The 14343-nt window shown below is 41.3% G+C and overlaps 1 protein-coding gene across 2 annotated transcripts; it reads right to left on the reverse strand.

Moving 5' to 3' along the window:
• Positions 1 to 633: 633 nt before the first annotated feature.
• Positions 634 to 13574, reverse strand: lin54 (lin-54 DREAM MuvB core complex component). Of its 2 annotated transcripts, none has more exons than XM_067574210.1 (14): positions 13441 to 13574; positions 10043 to 10821; positions 8195 to 8306; positions 7941 to 8071; positions 7445 to 7600; positions 6955 to 7156; positions 6766 to 6839; positions 6489 to 6686; positions 6296 to 6387; positions 5336 to 5407; positions 5076 to 5178; positions 4843 to 4980; positions 4541 to 4743; positions 634 to 3969 (listed from the first exon to the last, which is right to left on the reverse strand). In XM_067574210.1, the coding sequence occupies exons 2-14, from the start codon at positions 10790 to 10792 to the stop codon at positions 3768 to 3770; spliced, it is 2433 nt and encodes an 810-aa protein (XP_067430311.1). In that variant the 5' UTR covers positions 10793 to 10821; positions 13441 to 13574; the 3' UTR covers positions 634 to 3767. The 2 variants fall into 2 exon arrangements, with proteins under 2 accessions (XP_067430311.1, XP_067430312.1); XM_067574211.1 differs by lacking the exon at positions 13441 to 13574 and adding an exon at positions 13372 to 13393.
• Positions 13575 to 14343: the final 769 nt, after the last annotated feature.

Raw genomic sequence — 14343 nt, forward strand, 5'->3', positions numbered from 1 at the left:
AATAATCAAAGCAAACATGAACCTCAGCTCCATTTGGAGCGTCGTTCAAAGGGTCCAACGACTTGTCAAACATTCATTATTGGTTTTAAATAAATTTGCAAACATTCCTGAGAATATTTTAACTTTGACATTAAGGATTATTGTGTGTAGAATCAATTGCCAAAATGTAAATAAATAAATAATAAAAGAAAGTAAAGATGTATAAATTATTTATGAAACTACTGTATTAAAGTTCTTCTGTTGCCAAACACCTAGAGTTTAAATATTAAACTCTAGGTAGTCGTACAGCCTTTTTCACTTTTTATCCTGTAATTAAAAAGATGATATTTCATTAAATAAAATGCATACAGACGCAATTTCCAGCTTAAAAACATTACATAGTTTAATTACTATTTAAAAGTCAGGATGGGAAGAGCATGTGAAACATTTCATTCAGCTTCAGCCACAATCATAAAATAGCAACCAACAGCTTATCTGGTTATTACAGGGTCTTGTTGAAGAGGTGAAACGGCTGGTTTATAATCATCTGAAGAACTCAAAAATAAATTAAATTTGTGTGAAAGAAACAAACTGCACTGATGACAGAAAAGGGGGTTTAAATGAGGTTATTGTGCCTTTTTTTTGGGGGGGGGGGGAGATAATTTTGCATAATCCAACTATAAAAATTGAGCATTAGCATCCAAGACGTTTGTCTCAGGTGCAGCCAGCTTAGCAAACCTTAAACAAGCATTTACAGAAAGAGGGAAAACTCTGAATGTACTTTTGTTCTAGCAATGTTTGAATACTTTTTGTGATGAGGGGGCTTGAATAGAGAAGAGAATTTCAGTCACTCTGATTCCTAAAAAGTCGTGTGTGAGCAAGCAAGAGAGCAAAAGTTGTTATGATACATTAATTTCAGTGATACCCCAAAGTGGCAAATCAAATACAGAGAGAGAGATATCGAGCACAAATGAGGAAAAAAACAAACAATGGACACATGATCTCTATTTGGAAGTCATTGTCTAAAATCCTTCATGCCTGCTGCTGTGTTAAACTCCATTCTTACATTAAATGTATCCTGCGGAGCTTTTTTCTCAACAAAGTTGTGGATTACATTCAGTCTTTCTGAGCAAAACATGTTTGTATTTTTTTTAAACCTACTAAATTTGCTTCCTCATAAAACAAATTTTGGGAAGAATTTGAAACCTACATTGTGAACATCCATGTAAGACAATCAAAAGACAATTAATTGGCAATTACTATAACTGATTAATCATTGAGGTCATTTTTTTAAGCAAAAATATGAGAATCTACTGTGTTTCTTGGTCTTACATGATTGTGAATTGAACATGTTTGGGTTTTAAAATGTGTAAATCAGAAAAAACAACAAAGTTACTGCTCCAGGATGTTGCGATGGATATTTTTCACTGTTTTCTGATGTTTTATAGACCAAAATAATTATCCATGAGTCAAGAAAATGAACAGCAGATTAGGGCTGCAACTAACGGATCTATAAAAAGTCAGAAAATGGTGAAAAATGTCGATCACTATTTCTCAGATCCGAAGGTGACGTCAATCTCAAATATCTTGTTTAGTCCACAACCAAAAGACATTCAGTTTACTGTCATAGAGGACTAAAGAAACCAGAAAATATTCACATTTAAGAAGCTGGAATCAGAGAATTTGGACATTTTTTTCTCCTTAATATAATAGTTGGCTCTACAGCAGATTAACTGATGATAGACATAACTGTTAGTTGCAGCCCTACATCCATGTTTGTTTGTCAGATGTCTTCTTCTTGTTAGGTGGAACAGACATGCAGGACTGTGCATCACATCACCTGCGATGCATCGGCGTCCAGTCGCCTGACAAACAAACAGGGACTCTTAAAAGCATTGCTCCGCTACTAGTGCTCAATAACTCCACAGACCTTTAACACAGATGGAAAACATCTTATTGAAACAGTGCAGAGCAGGACGAGAGTTGATAAAACTCACTGCATTCATTCAACAAAGATGATTCAGTGACATCTGGGTGATTTCAAGTGTAATTCAGGGTATTTGTCATACTTGACCCATTCAGAATTGTACATAGCGTTCACGTCAACCTCCAAGTGAGAATTACGACCGGAAAACCAATATATATATCCGACTTTGTACTTTATAATACAGAACGGACGCCTCACATCAGCCAGAGTCCGTTATTCAATGTAATTACACCAAAATTTAATGGATATAACATAATTTTGTCAATCCACAGTATTTTAAACCCTCATTTTAAACTTCCTGAGTTGTCAGTTGACGTGAACGCTCGGAAGTCCTTAAACACAGGAATCTTTTTTAGATGGTCGCCACTCATCCGACACACGGCGTGAACGCCAGACATTCCAACTTGAACAAGAAGAAAAAGCACAGGTGCAACTAATAACGTTTAAGGCGTCAGTTTGCTTCATCTGAAGTGCTTTTCGGATGGTTGATTAGCGTCTGAACCCCCCCTCCCTCCCCCCGACATCTTTCTATGACGCCAGAATCGGAGCAGCTGACAATCCAACGTTCATAACGGAGTGCAACTCTATGAATACTGTATGAAGTAGTTAGTTTCAAGCACATATGTGACTATTTGATGCTTTTGCATATAATATATGATAATCAACTGAATATTTTGGGGTTTTTTGGACTTTTGGTCAAATAAAATAACACTTTGTGGGAAATTAGGATGTTTTTTTCTGATATTTTATAGACAAAATGATGAATCAAGATCAGTTGCAGCTCTGGATTTGTGCCCCAGTGACGTCAGACCAGCCTTGGACGGATCAGCTAACTGTAATTTTCTTTTTGTTCTTGCATCGCGTTGACTTGCTCACTCCAAAATATACTGTAAGTCTCAATTACGTTTAGATTCATGGTGGGGTTTTTTTTAAATGTACAGTAAGCATGTGACTAATTAAACAGACCACTACACTACAGCACCAGAAGATATTTTTTCCGAAACATGAACCTCCCCTATTCTGAGCAGTGCTCTTTGTTTGTGTATGTGTGTGTGTGTGTGTGCATAATGCATTATGTGTGTGTGCGTTTGTCTGTGCACAAAACCTAGGATTGCCTCTACTCATTTTCATTGAAACGATTTAGCCTAGCTTCGGTTAATAACAGTTTGCAGCACTAAAAGCCACACGATATTAGCGCTCACAATGATTACAAATACTTGTCAAAATAAATATCAAAAGATACATGTTCTGTTTGTCTACTTGAAAGCACAAATATACCGATTACATAAAAATTACAGGCATTTTTTTTTCCCCAAAAGAAAAAAAACCCTCAAAATGGGAAAGAAGAAAGAAAAATAGAATAAAAATAGAAGAACAAAAGTTTAAAGATAGAGCCTTGTAGGGAAAATAAAGTGAAGAAATTCCTGTTTAGCGCTACCTTGTTCAGAGTCATTTCTGTCCAGCACAGCCAGAATAATTTCATTTCCATCAGAGGCGTCTCGCTCTGTCCATCAGTCTTTCACTTTACAAAGTAGGTGAACAGTGCGGACGACTGTTCCACGTTTATTATTCCAGCTGGCGTTAGCTTTGGCCAGCGCAGGGGAGTCCGTCTGCTCCCGGGGCCATTGTTCTGCCTTTTGATGAGGGAGACAACCTGTTTCCCCCCCGCAGGAGAGAAACCACCAAGTGGGTGGGGGGGTCCGAGACAGACGAGTGCGGAGTAATCCCGTGCCTCTCGGCCCCCGCAGCTGGGGGCGGGTTTTAGAGGGTGTGAGTGGGGAGGGGGGGAAAGCCAGAGCGCTCAACAGTTAATGGAGGCGCAGTCTGCTTTGGCTTTCCCCGCCGAGTTGATTATTCTCATGAGGCAGTGTCCGAACTCCTCCAGGATCATCCTCTCCGCTTCCACCTGAGGCTGATGAGTCTGTTCTGCCTTTTTGGCCTGTTCCAGCAGACACTCGCACGTCGCCTCCAGCACCTCCTTCGTTACGAACGTATACGGAAGCCTGCGGAGAAAAGAAACGAGGCCTTAGAGAGAAGAACTGCTGTCATCTGGAGTTACAGACCAGTTACACACATACTTAAAGCAGCTGTGATCGCTATTTTTTATAATAACAAATGAATGAATGTATCAAATGAATGTGAAATGTGTTGGCTGTGGCTCGTAGTGATGAACCTACAGAGAATTATCAGAGACTCTGCAGCTCCTCTCGGCTTTACGGAGCTTTATAGTGAGTTTCAGCTCATTGTTTATCTGTCAGGCTGCAACTTTACTGTTTTGGTTCATTCTCAGCGCTCTCATAGCGTTGTTTTCAGCCACAGCAGGCAGCTGTTTACAGAGAAAAAGCTCTAAAAACCCACTTTACACTACCTGCTCAGCATCAAACGGCAAACAGACACAGTTAATGGTGACAAAGATGGCTATTAGGGCGCTGAGAGTGAACCAGAACAGTAAACTTGCAGATCGGAAAACCATTTATTGGTGAAAAAGCGAGTCTTTAAAAACGACTTCCTCCGGTTCCACAGTTCCTGTAACTTCTTGGTTGAAAAAAGGGGGGGGCTTTATAAATACAGTACCTCCCGCTTCCGCTCGAAATAACAGGCGTCGTCCGCATGAGCAGGTCTGAGATCTGCGACGACAGCTTGGTCTTGGCCGCAGTCTGCTGCTGGACTCTCACTTCCGCCGCGTCGGCCAAATGCATCAGCGTCTTCCTCTCCGGGCTCTCCTCGAAGTTCTTGCAGCCGATGCACTTGCAAATGGACGAGCACATGATCTTCGCCTTTCGAGGTGAAAAGGAGGAAGGGTTGTCAGCAGTTTATTTAAGATATTACGAAGTGAGAAAGACAAAACGGCGAGCGTAGCGAGGGGGGAAACCTACCTCGTAGCACTCGCAGTAGTTCTTCAGGCAGCCCGATCGTTTACAGTTGCAACCTTTACTGTGTCGCCGGTCCGACTCGCCCTCTTTGCCTTTACCAATTTTAGGTTTGAAGGCTTCTGGATTCCGGTCCAGACATGTCTATGAAAGAAAAACAACACATTTTCACCTTGAATCATCTGATTTGACACGAAGCAACTCAGTCCGATAACACGACTGACGAACGTCCACCTTACCTTTATAGCTTTGAGACGTTCTGTTTCATGTTCCAGGTTATTGAAGCAGTTATTACAGTTACAATTATTGCAGAACTCTCCATTTGCAAAGCAGTCACAGTATCTAAGAGGGGGAAAAAAATAAGAGCTCTACTTATTAAAACTGCGTCAGTAGTTAATACCGTATTAGGAATAAGTTACACCTACGTTAATCACAGCAAGCTTCGTCTGCACACTTATAACGACAACGATAAACCGGTGTAAACTGCAGTCATACTTACAGCTTGAGACACTGTGACTTGGTGCAGTTGCAGGGTTTCCTCGGTCGTGACGTTGATTCTGCTGTTGATAATCTGCACGCCAGTGAAAAATATTGCTTAGATTAAAATGAAATCACATCACAATGCACATCTCCAGGCCTTTATTCTTGTTCTGGGGCTCAACTGGAATATGTTTGCATGATTTATAGTTCTTATTTATCTTATATTGGCTCCTGTCTCTTTAAGGCCCACTTTGTTCTGATTGGCCAGCTCCAGCTTTGACTGTATTTACTTATCGGGACAGTGTACAGTTTTTAACATACAAGATGCACTGCACCGGAGTTAGCTCAAAGCTAATTTACATCCGCAGTCCCTCACATATCAAAACATACAACAGCACAACAAGGTAGCTGCCGCAGCTCTGGAGATTAATGTCAACAAACAATAGCGGCAGGATTTTGCTTCTTTTTCTCATTCTTTACACAAAATATAAACGTCTCAAATGCATCCATACATGTTTGAGCCCAAATCAGATCCAAAATATGTGAGTGGACAACACGACTCCAACCTTGGGAACAACTTTAGACCACGGCTCTGACGTCATCATAAGGAGGAAGTAGAGGTAACATTGCAAACGCAAAAGCGTTCAGAGCAGGCTGAAGCCCTGACCTTTGACTTTCAGGCAGCATTTTTACATACTTTCACCTCAAGTTTTGGACCTTTGACCACATTTAACATAGACATCCAACATTTTAAAAGGTGTATAAATGACAGAAAATCACAAAAAGCTAAAAAGTTATATCCACTAAAATCACTAAAATGTTATATCCACTTTAAGAGATTAACTCAGTCTGTATTTTAAAATAGTATGATTCATTTATTTACATTTTAGTTGCACTGGAGGTTTCAAGCCCGTTGGTCTGTCCTGCATTAAATAAGGAAGACAAAGTTTAACCTAAACATCTTCTGATTTTTCCTTACCCGTTGAGCGGTAATCTGGCCTGAGTCTGGATACCAGTGGACGGGGGGAAACCGGAGCTGCTGGCGAGGGTCACAAACGGTGACTGCTGGAGCTACAAGAAGGGACAGAAAATACATCAGAAGAGCTCGACACACGTGTGAATAAAAAAAAATGAAATAAAATCACCACTAACACACCGAAAGCACCACTAACCTGTGTGACATATTGTGCTGGCACGACCGCGTAACCCACGTTCCCGCTTCCCGGAGCTGGTGCCAGGACGGTGCCTGGAGGGAGGTTGGTGAAGTTGGGCTGGATCTGCGGTAGCGGAGTGGCGGGCATGATCAGGCGCTGTTGGGTCTGAGTGGTGGTGACTACCTGCGGCGCTGACGTCAAGGGCTTAGGTGCCACCTACAGGGGATAAAGTCCATGAATGCAGCTCGGAAAAGCTGAATGAATATTAGCGGCGTTTACGGAATATCGAAGTTACCTGTTTCATGGTCTGCGCCGGGACGATTGGGACAGACATCCTCACTGCTCCTGTGCTGACCACCATCGGTTTAGCTGTAAGATTAAACATCGTTAGTCGCCACAGAAGAGCTTCCAGGACTTTTCTGCACAATCATCATCATCATCATCATCAAGTGGACGAGACAACGATGAAAAGTTTCTAAGTCACCTGTCTGTATGGAGCTGGTGCTGGGGCCGCTGGGCTGTCCTGTGCTGCTAGCTGTGGTTGCCGTGACGAGGCGGACGTAGTGGAACCTGCTTCCTGGCACCTGAATCTGCTGCACATTGGGCTGAGTGGCCAGCGGGATGATGGTCTTGAACTGGGAGCCGCCGACTCCTCCCACGGCCACAGACTGCACTGGTTTAATACCCTGAAAGTGTAAAAGAGACAGAGCTGTAAGTTCAAGGGAAAAGCCACTAAACCATGAATAAAGATAAGCCTAACAAGGTCAGAGCTTGTTGTTGCTGCTCATTAGAAGCTTTTTAAAAAAACCTGCAATCTCTGCCTCCTCCAACATGCAAAATATAGCAGGAGAGTCTAAATCCTGAGCTCCAAATTCTTCCAAACTGTCTTTTATAACAGAAAATAAAATTTTAACAAGTCGGATTGCACATTTAAGCTCTGTAAATAGTGACCACCACCTGTGCTTTGATCTTACCTGCGCTGCGGTTTGGCTGGTGGCCACCTTGACTGGAGATCCAGATGTGGACTGTTGGACTGTGAGGATCTGCTGGCCAAGTGCTACATTGACGGGCAACGCTACGGACTTCTGAGGGGCGCTGGAGGTCGGGGAAGCCACAGATACCACGGTCACCTGGCGGAGACAAACAAGGAGAGAACGGTCCGTTGGAGAGGCCGGTAAACTCCGTCAGAAATGTCTGTCGGATAGTCAAACAGCTTCAGAAACAACCTTCCTCTAACAGCTTTTGTGTGACTGGCTCTCTCTGGCTCTCCTTTCAGTCACTTTTTAGGTAAACAACCGAATGCAACACTATGAAAGTCTTCCAGGAGAGAGCCCTGTATTTAAACAACTTCAAGTCTCTCTCCTCTCTATTATTTATATAAATTAAGTAGGAAACGTCACACCGACTGACAGGAAAGGGAAAAATAAATGTTTATTTGGTAACTGAGGAACAGTGTGTGTAAATCTTAACCTTGCTGGGAGTCTTAAGGGGTGAAATAGCGATCTTTTTGCCAGGGATGCTTTGTATAGTAGTGTTGTGGGGCTCAGACAGAGTGATGGTCCTCGGGGGCATCACTGGAGAATTCTGTGTCAGGACCCGACCTGTGAATAGACGACAAAGTGGTTTAATTACAGCAGAAACAGAAGCTTACAGGTTAATAAAAACTATAGTATGTCATCTTCATAATCAGCAGTGTAAATTTACAATTTTTTAAATAAACTTACCTGCAATAACGGGGTTTACTGACGTCTGAGGGCTCAGACCTTTACTGTTAACCGTTTTTGTGATGATAAACTTGATTGGTGCAGCTGAGGACGTCGGTGTTTTCTTAGCGATCTGTGGAGATATTCAGTAACATTAATATTAATTCTATTCACACATTCACAACCCTAATACCAGTCATTAGAATGAGTGTTTTAAACATCTTGTATATCCAACATTTTTGCCCTTGACTGCAGGTGAAAATTACAACCACGCACATTTTTCTTGTGTGTTTGTTTTGTTGTGTTAATCCCAGACACGATCTCCTGATACCACTCAGATAACTCAGCTCAGTGTCGGCTGACGTAGAGCACCGGTTTCATGCCGCTGCTGTTGCTGCTTTATAATCTGTGTACCCCACTGTGTGGAATTCATTAAAATCATTCTTCTTCTGTATCAAAACCTGAATTATTGCTCTACTGAAGTAACCATTTCTACACATGTGCATCAAACTATATATATTATTGTCTTCTTTAGGACACAACACTCTTTAACTCAACAGATCATGCCGTAAAAAGGCACGATCAGTAATTTAAAAATGTAAACAAAAGAGTAGCCTCACCCTCAACGTATTGAAACACATGGCTGAACCGGCTGCGTTCAGTTTGACTGACATGCATGACGTCAACATGACGTGCTCATGTTTGACTGGCCGGTCTTTTAACAACAAACCAAACAAGCCAATCAAGTTTCCTCACAATACGATACGATACGGTCTCATCTTTTGCCGTCATCTCTTCTTTGAACACCAAACTGTCAGATGCACACTAGAGCCTGGAGATGATAGCAGCTCATTGTAGATATATCAGTATCAGTGTCTATGTCAGCTGATAAATGACTAGAAATTGAAGTAAAGGAATGCCAAAGATAAGTTTTAAGACAGTTTGTCCACCAGAGAGTAGTTGCCGTTGTGTTTTCAACTGTAAAATACTCTGCACAGCATGTTTCTTTGTCGTAATTATTAAAAAAAAACAAATGTAAGGAAAGCTTAGAAAATAAAACAAACTCTCAAATATCAATATTAGTGTCAGCTTCAAAAATACAGTATTTGTGGGACTATAATGTAAACTAACAGTTGTTTCTGACTCTCTGATCTAGCAACTCAGCAGGGGAGCAAACTCAGCAGAGCTACATGTGTTTCTGTTCCCGCTGAGACAGTCGAGTCATGTGTTTATAACTATCAGCTGTTCTCAAATGTTGTTGTTGTTTAATGTCAGCTTAACGCATCAAAACCCACTTTAATCTTTGGACTTTCTGTGGATGGAAAACAAGGACCGCTACAGTCATATTTCTTGTTGTAATAGTTAGAAGCTAATAAATTGTTTGTGAACAGTACGTGCGGTCTTATTGGATAAAACATGCGGGAGTAATTTATGATTAATTCAACACCGATAACTGGCAAATAATTAATTTCAGCAATCAAATAAATATAATAATAAATCAAAAAATACCAAAAAAAACCACTTAATTTTAAAATAAATGACACCATGTATTTTAAGGCTGCAATATTTTAGTCTTTGAAACGTAAAAAAAAAGTGAAAAAAATGCCATTCACACTGTCTTGTGATGCGTTCAATTTGCTTGTTTTGTCTGACCAGCCGCCAAAAATCATAACACTCAATTGTTTGTCATGTATGATAAAGAAAAACAGTAAATCTTTACATTTAAAGAAGCTGGGACCAGAAAATGTTTGACATTTTCCCTGAAAAATGACTGAAACGATAACAAAATATAATTCTTTAATTGACTAATCGTTGTAGCTCTAATTTATCCACAATATTTCACAATAATTCAAAAACAGTAAATGTTACCTGCACAGTCTTCAGCTGCTGGGCCTGTAATGTGGTCAACTGATTGCCAGGACTTCCCACCACCGGCTTTAGCTCCGACCTCCCCCCGATGGTCACCACTTTAAACTGCGGAGCTTGAGATTTGGCGTCTCCTGAAGTCTGTGCGATGCCAGGCTTGTTGCCAGTGTGCGGTAGCTGCAGCACTATAGGTTGACCCGACTTCCCTATCGCCGTAACCAAAAGTTTCTGTCCTTCCTGTTTGATGACCTGGGGTGGAGTACCTGCAGACTTTGCTGCTTCGGTGGCTTGAGATGAAGCCACCTTGTTGAGAATGATCTGGTGGTTCGCAGCGGAGATGGTAAAGGGAGCCGTGAGCTTCTGTAAGCCGCTCGTGGTGACGCTAGTGCCGGTCACGCTATCTGTCGTTTTGGTTGTGGCTGTGGAAGTGGCCATGGTTGGTTTGAGGGTGAGAAGGGGAGATGATGCGCTTGAAATTGAGACAGGAAGCTGACTTCCGGAGCTGATGCAGAGCGTTGAGTCTGTGGAGGTGGTCAGAGCCTGAGTGTGATCCGTCGGAGCGGCGTCTGAACAGAGGGTCACGCTTTCCGGAGCCATCGGTGTATCCGTCTCCATCGGGACTGATGTGTCGTCGGTGGGCTCTGACTGGACCGTGGTGCCGTCGGGTTGGGGGTGAGCGACATCCTCTATGGCCTCGGTATCCATGATCTCATCAGGTAGGAGGCTGTTGAGCTCTGGTGACACCACATCCATGCTTGCAAAGTCTCAGCCCTCTTTTAATCCTGAAAAAGAAAATAATACAAGGTTTCATTTCAATAAATGTTCAAATGATCCAATATTTCACCAAGAATCAAAGATTAGAGAAAAAGTCCAAAAACTGAAAACAGATTTGTGTATCAGAACTTTGTTTTTTCTTCTTTCCTCTCCCATTAATCATCTCACGACCCCTCAGATTTATCTGCTGACCCTTTGGAGGGGCCCTGACCCCTAGGTTGGGAACCACTGGACTAAACTAGCTAACTGTATATAAAGTAGTTGAAACTAGCTCCACCTCCAGCAGCTACAACAGTAACATGCTGCTCTAACACTGATGCTTCACTATTAATAATCTAATGATGTCATATATAATAATATATCAGTCAGAGGGACCAAACCACTACATTTACTGCAATACTTTAACCACACTTTGCAGCTTGTGTACTTTTACTTGTAATGGAGTATTTTTACATTGTTGTATTGGTACTTTAACTTAAGTTAAGGATCTGAATACTTCTTCCACCACTGTGTAGAAACTTCCTAAAAAGTATAATTTATGGCAGAGCTGTTTTCATGGATTGCATTTAATTGCACAGCTGTTCCTAATAAAGTGCTCTGGTGACTATATGTTGCTGAATATAATAATAAATATGCATAATAACAAGAACCCTTCAGACAATGACGCAGTCTGCTTGCAAAGGGCTTTGCAGGAAAAACAAACAAACAAAAAAACAAACAAGCAAGGCAGTTAAAGCTAGCGAGTTAGAATCAGAAACAGATTTATTTTTCAACTAGCAAGTACAAAGAATTCATTGCAGTCCAGATGTCGACAGAAAACACAATAAACATGAACATGAATCAATAAAAATAAACAAAAACATAACAGCGTAAGAAAGACAAGTGAGAGTTATTAACAAAGATTCTGTGTAGTTTGGGTGCACTGTGTGCTTGCATACTGACATAATAAAAACTATGTGTGCAAAAAAAAGCAGAATATAAGTATAAAGACTGTGTGCATGCATATTGACATGATAACAATTAAACTGTGTGTGTGCAATAAAGCAGGATATAAATACCAATGTAGATAGAAGTTTGAGTGTAAATAAACTATGTGAGTATATTAGCAGGATATAAATGTACAGTTAGCAATTAAAATATAAAATCTACATGCATTGTACACAGTGCAGGACAGACATAGACAAAGTTCACACAATATAAAGTGGGGTTGGTATGTTTACAATCATTTACTGTCCTTGTTAAAGATGGCTAGTTAGCACGTACTCACAGCAAAAAAATGCCCGCTTTGATAACTTCACAGTGGTCTGAACAATAGTTTTCACTAAAGACGTGAGATTTAATGAATAGAGGGGTGCACAGGAGGCACGTTTGTGTTGCTGTGACTCTGACAGAGTCTGACAGCTGATGCCGGGTGAGCTAGGCCGCAGCGATCTTTGTCCTGCTGCACTCTGTTCAACATTAATCCACCGAAACGCATATATGAACCCTTCCCACCCCCATATTACACACACTTAGCTACCTGCTCTGACTGTTTCCACGTCCCCCACCAGATAACAGCGACAAAGAAGAAACTGCACTAAATGGGTGTTAAAAAACAAATCATCTCCAGAAGAGGTCCCGGTTGGGGCAAAGAGTGAGAAAAAAGCGTTACTATTTCAGGCTGGGGTTGGATTTCGAAAGATCCGCCATTTTTACCTCGTCATCAGCTCGGTTAGCTCCCCGGCTAACGCTGAGCTAATGAGAATGGGGGAATGCATTTATTACTACTATTTACACTTATCCAGCTTAAACAGAGCAAAACAGAGAAGCTGAGGATGACACCTGCTAGTAACTGTGTACTACTTCCAAGTAACAAACTCTGACAAGATATAAACAACGCTAGCTTTCAATAATTGCGTCTGTCACTTCAGATATGCATCCTGAATTGAACGTTTTGATGCATTAACTTCACACAACTGCACCTATATATCTAATTAACGACATTTATAGCTTGTCTTGTGGTGCTATGGTTCAAGTTAGCTAGTTATAAATGAAATATCTTACTTTAAACGTCAGGTGAGTGCTGCTAATGTTATTTTTGAACAAGAAACACGTACAAGATCAGTTTCGAAACGAAAAAATGTCAGATACAATACGAGGTTTACAGCTAACTGACATGGCAGGCTGGCTTGTGCTTTTATAGTTTTATGACAGCACACAGAAAAGGGTGCAGTTATCGCTTCAGCTGCCCATCAAAACAACTCAAAATAAACGTCTGTGCTCAGTTAGCTTTTACTTTTCTCTTGACTCAGCAGACGTTTCACATAAAAATAACTGCACCGTGTGTGATTAAACTGTCAGTCAGTACACAGCAAACGTCGCCTCCACACACACAGAAGAGTGTAATAATATCCTCTTCGTCTGTGTCTACCTTTAATCATCATCCGTCTCCTCATCATCATCATCATCAGCAGCAGCAGCAGCAGCTCAGCGGACAACTGTACTAGCAAACTTGCTGAGCTTGCTAACCCGAGCTAGCTAGCACTACATTATATCTCAACATTAAAACACAGTCTTACGTGTGCTGCGTTTTCTGCTGGATGCCGTGTAGAGAAGCCTAGAATCGGACAACGCAAAGTCGTGCTTACCCGAGTTTTTGAAGCTGGCCAACGTTTCCAGACAAAACGAGGAAAGCAAAAGGCGATTGTTCAAAATACCGCGCCGAGCGCCATTCCTCCCTGACATTTCACAGGCCGGCCACGCCCTCCACGCACTACGTCACTACTACGTAACACTTAAAGGCGTAGCACAACTTTATAAACAACGTTTTTAATCGTATTTTTTTTCCGACTGAAAGAACAGTTCCTTTCAGTACATTTTCAGTTTTAATATTTTGATTGATAAATTTTATATCCACAAATGCAAATTCTCTAGATCCCCACCTAGTTTGCTGCCTTTTCTGCATTTTTCAAAGGACCAGTGTGTAGGATTTAGGGGGATCTATTGGCAGAGGTGGAATATGATATTTATAAGTATGTTTTAATTAGTGTATAATCACCGGAAATTAAGAATCGTTGTGTTTCCGTTATCAAATGAGCTTTATATCTACACAGAGAGCGGGTCCCAAGCAAGTGGCAACCTCCAGGGCTGAAAAATGGAGCCAATGCTGAAGTGCCAAAAACTGCAGTTCCTCAAATAGCAACTTATGGTTCCAAAAGCGACTCAATCCCCACAGACCCCCATGTTAAAATGCCCAACTTTACAGCAGAAATATATGCGTTTACAGCCTGGTACAAAAAACAGTTCTGGTCTCTATAGCTAATTTCCCTGTTCATGACAGCTGTATGGGGGTGATTTTTTTTTTATAACTCACCCGTTTAAATGTTATTAAGCCATAAAGTTATGCATAATTAAGGACGTGGCTGCTCTTAGTGACAGATGGCTAGCCGCTAGGTGGCTTGTTTCAGCAACCAGGCTTCATTCTGCCCACCTCAGTACCACCTATTTGCCCATTTTGGATTAGGCGGAGTCAGGCACTGCAAAGATGACGA

This window comes from Thunnus thynnus, chromosome 19, assembly GCF_963924715.1.
Source record: "Thunnus thynnus chromosome 19, fThuThy2.1, whole genome shotgun sequence".
Taxonomy (NCBI): domain Eukaryota; kingdom Metazoa; phylum Chordata; class Actinopteri; order Scombriformes; family Scombridae; genus Thunnus; species Thunnus thynnus.

Bases quoted from the DNA above. Each gene is read 5' to 3' on its own strand.
- lin54 (XM_067574210.1), bottom strand. From the start codon at position 10,792: ATGGATGTGGTGTCACCAGAGCTCAACAGCCTCCTACCTGATGAGATC. The intron at 7,601-7,940 runs GTTAAGATTTAC...TGTCTCCGCCAG, and splicing joins CCCTTAAGACTCCCAGCAAG to GTGACCGTGGTATCTGTGGC. The intron at 5,179-5,335 runs GTAAGTATGACT...TCCCCCTCTTAG, and splicing joins AAGTCACAGTGTCTCAAGCT to ATACTGTGACTGCTTTGCAA.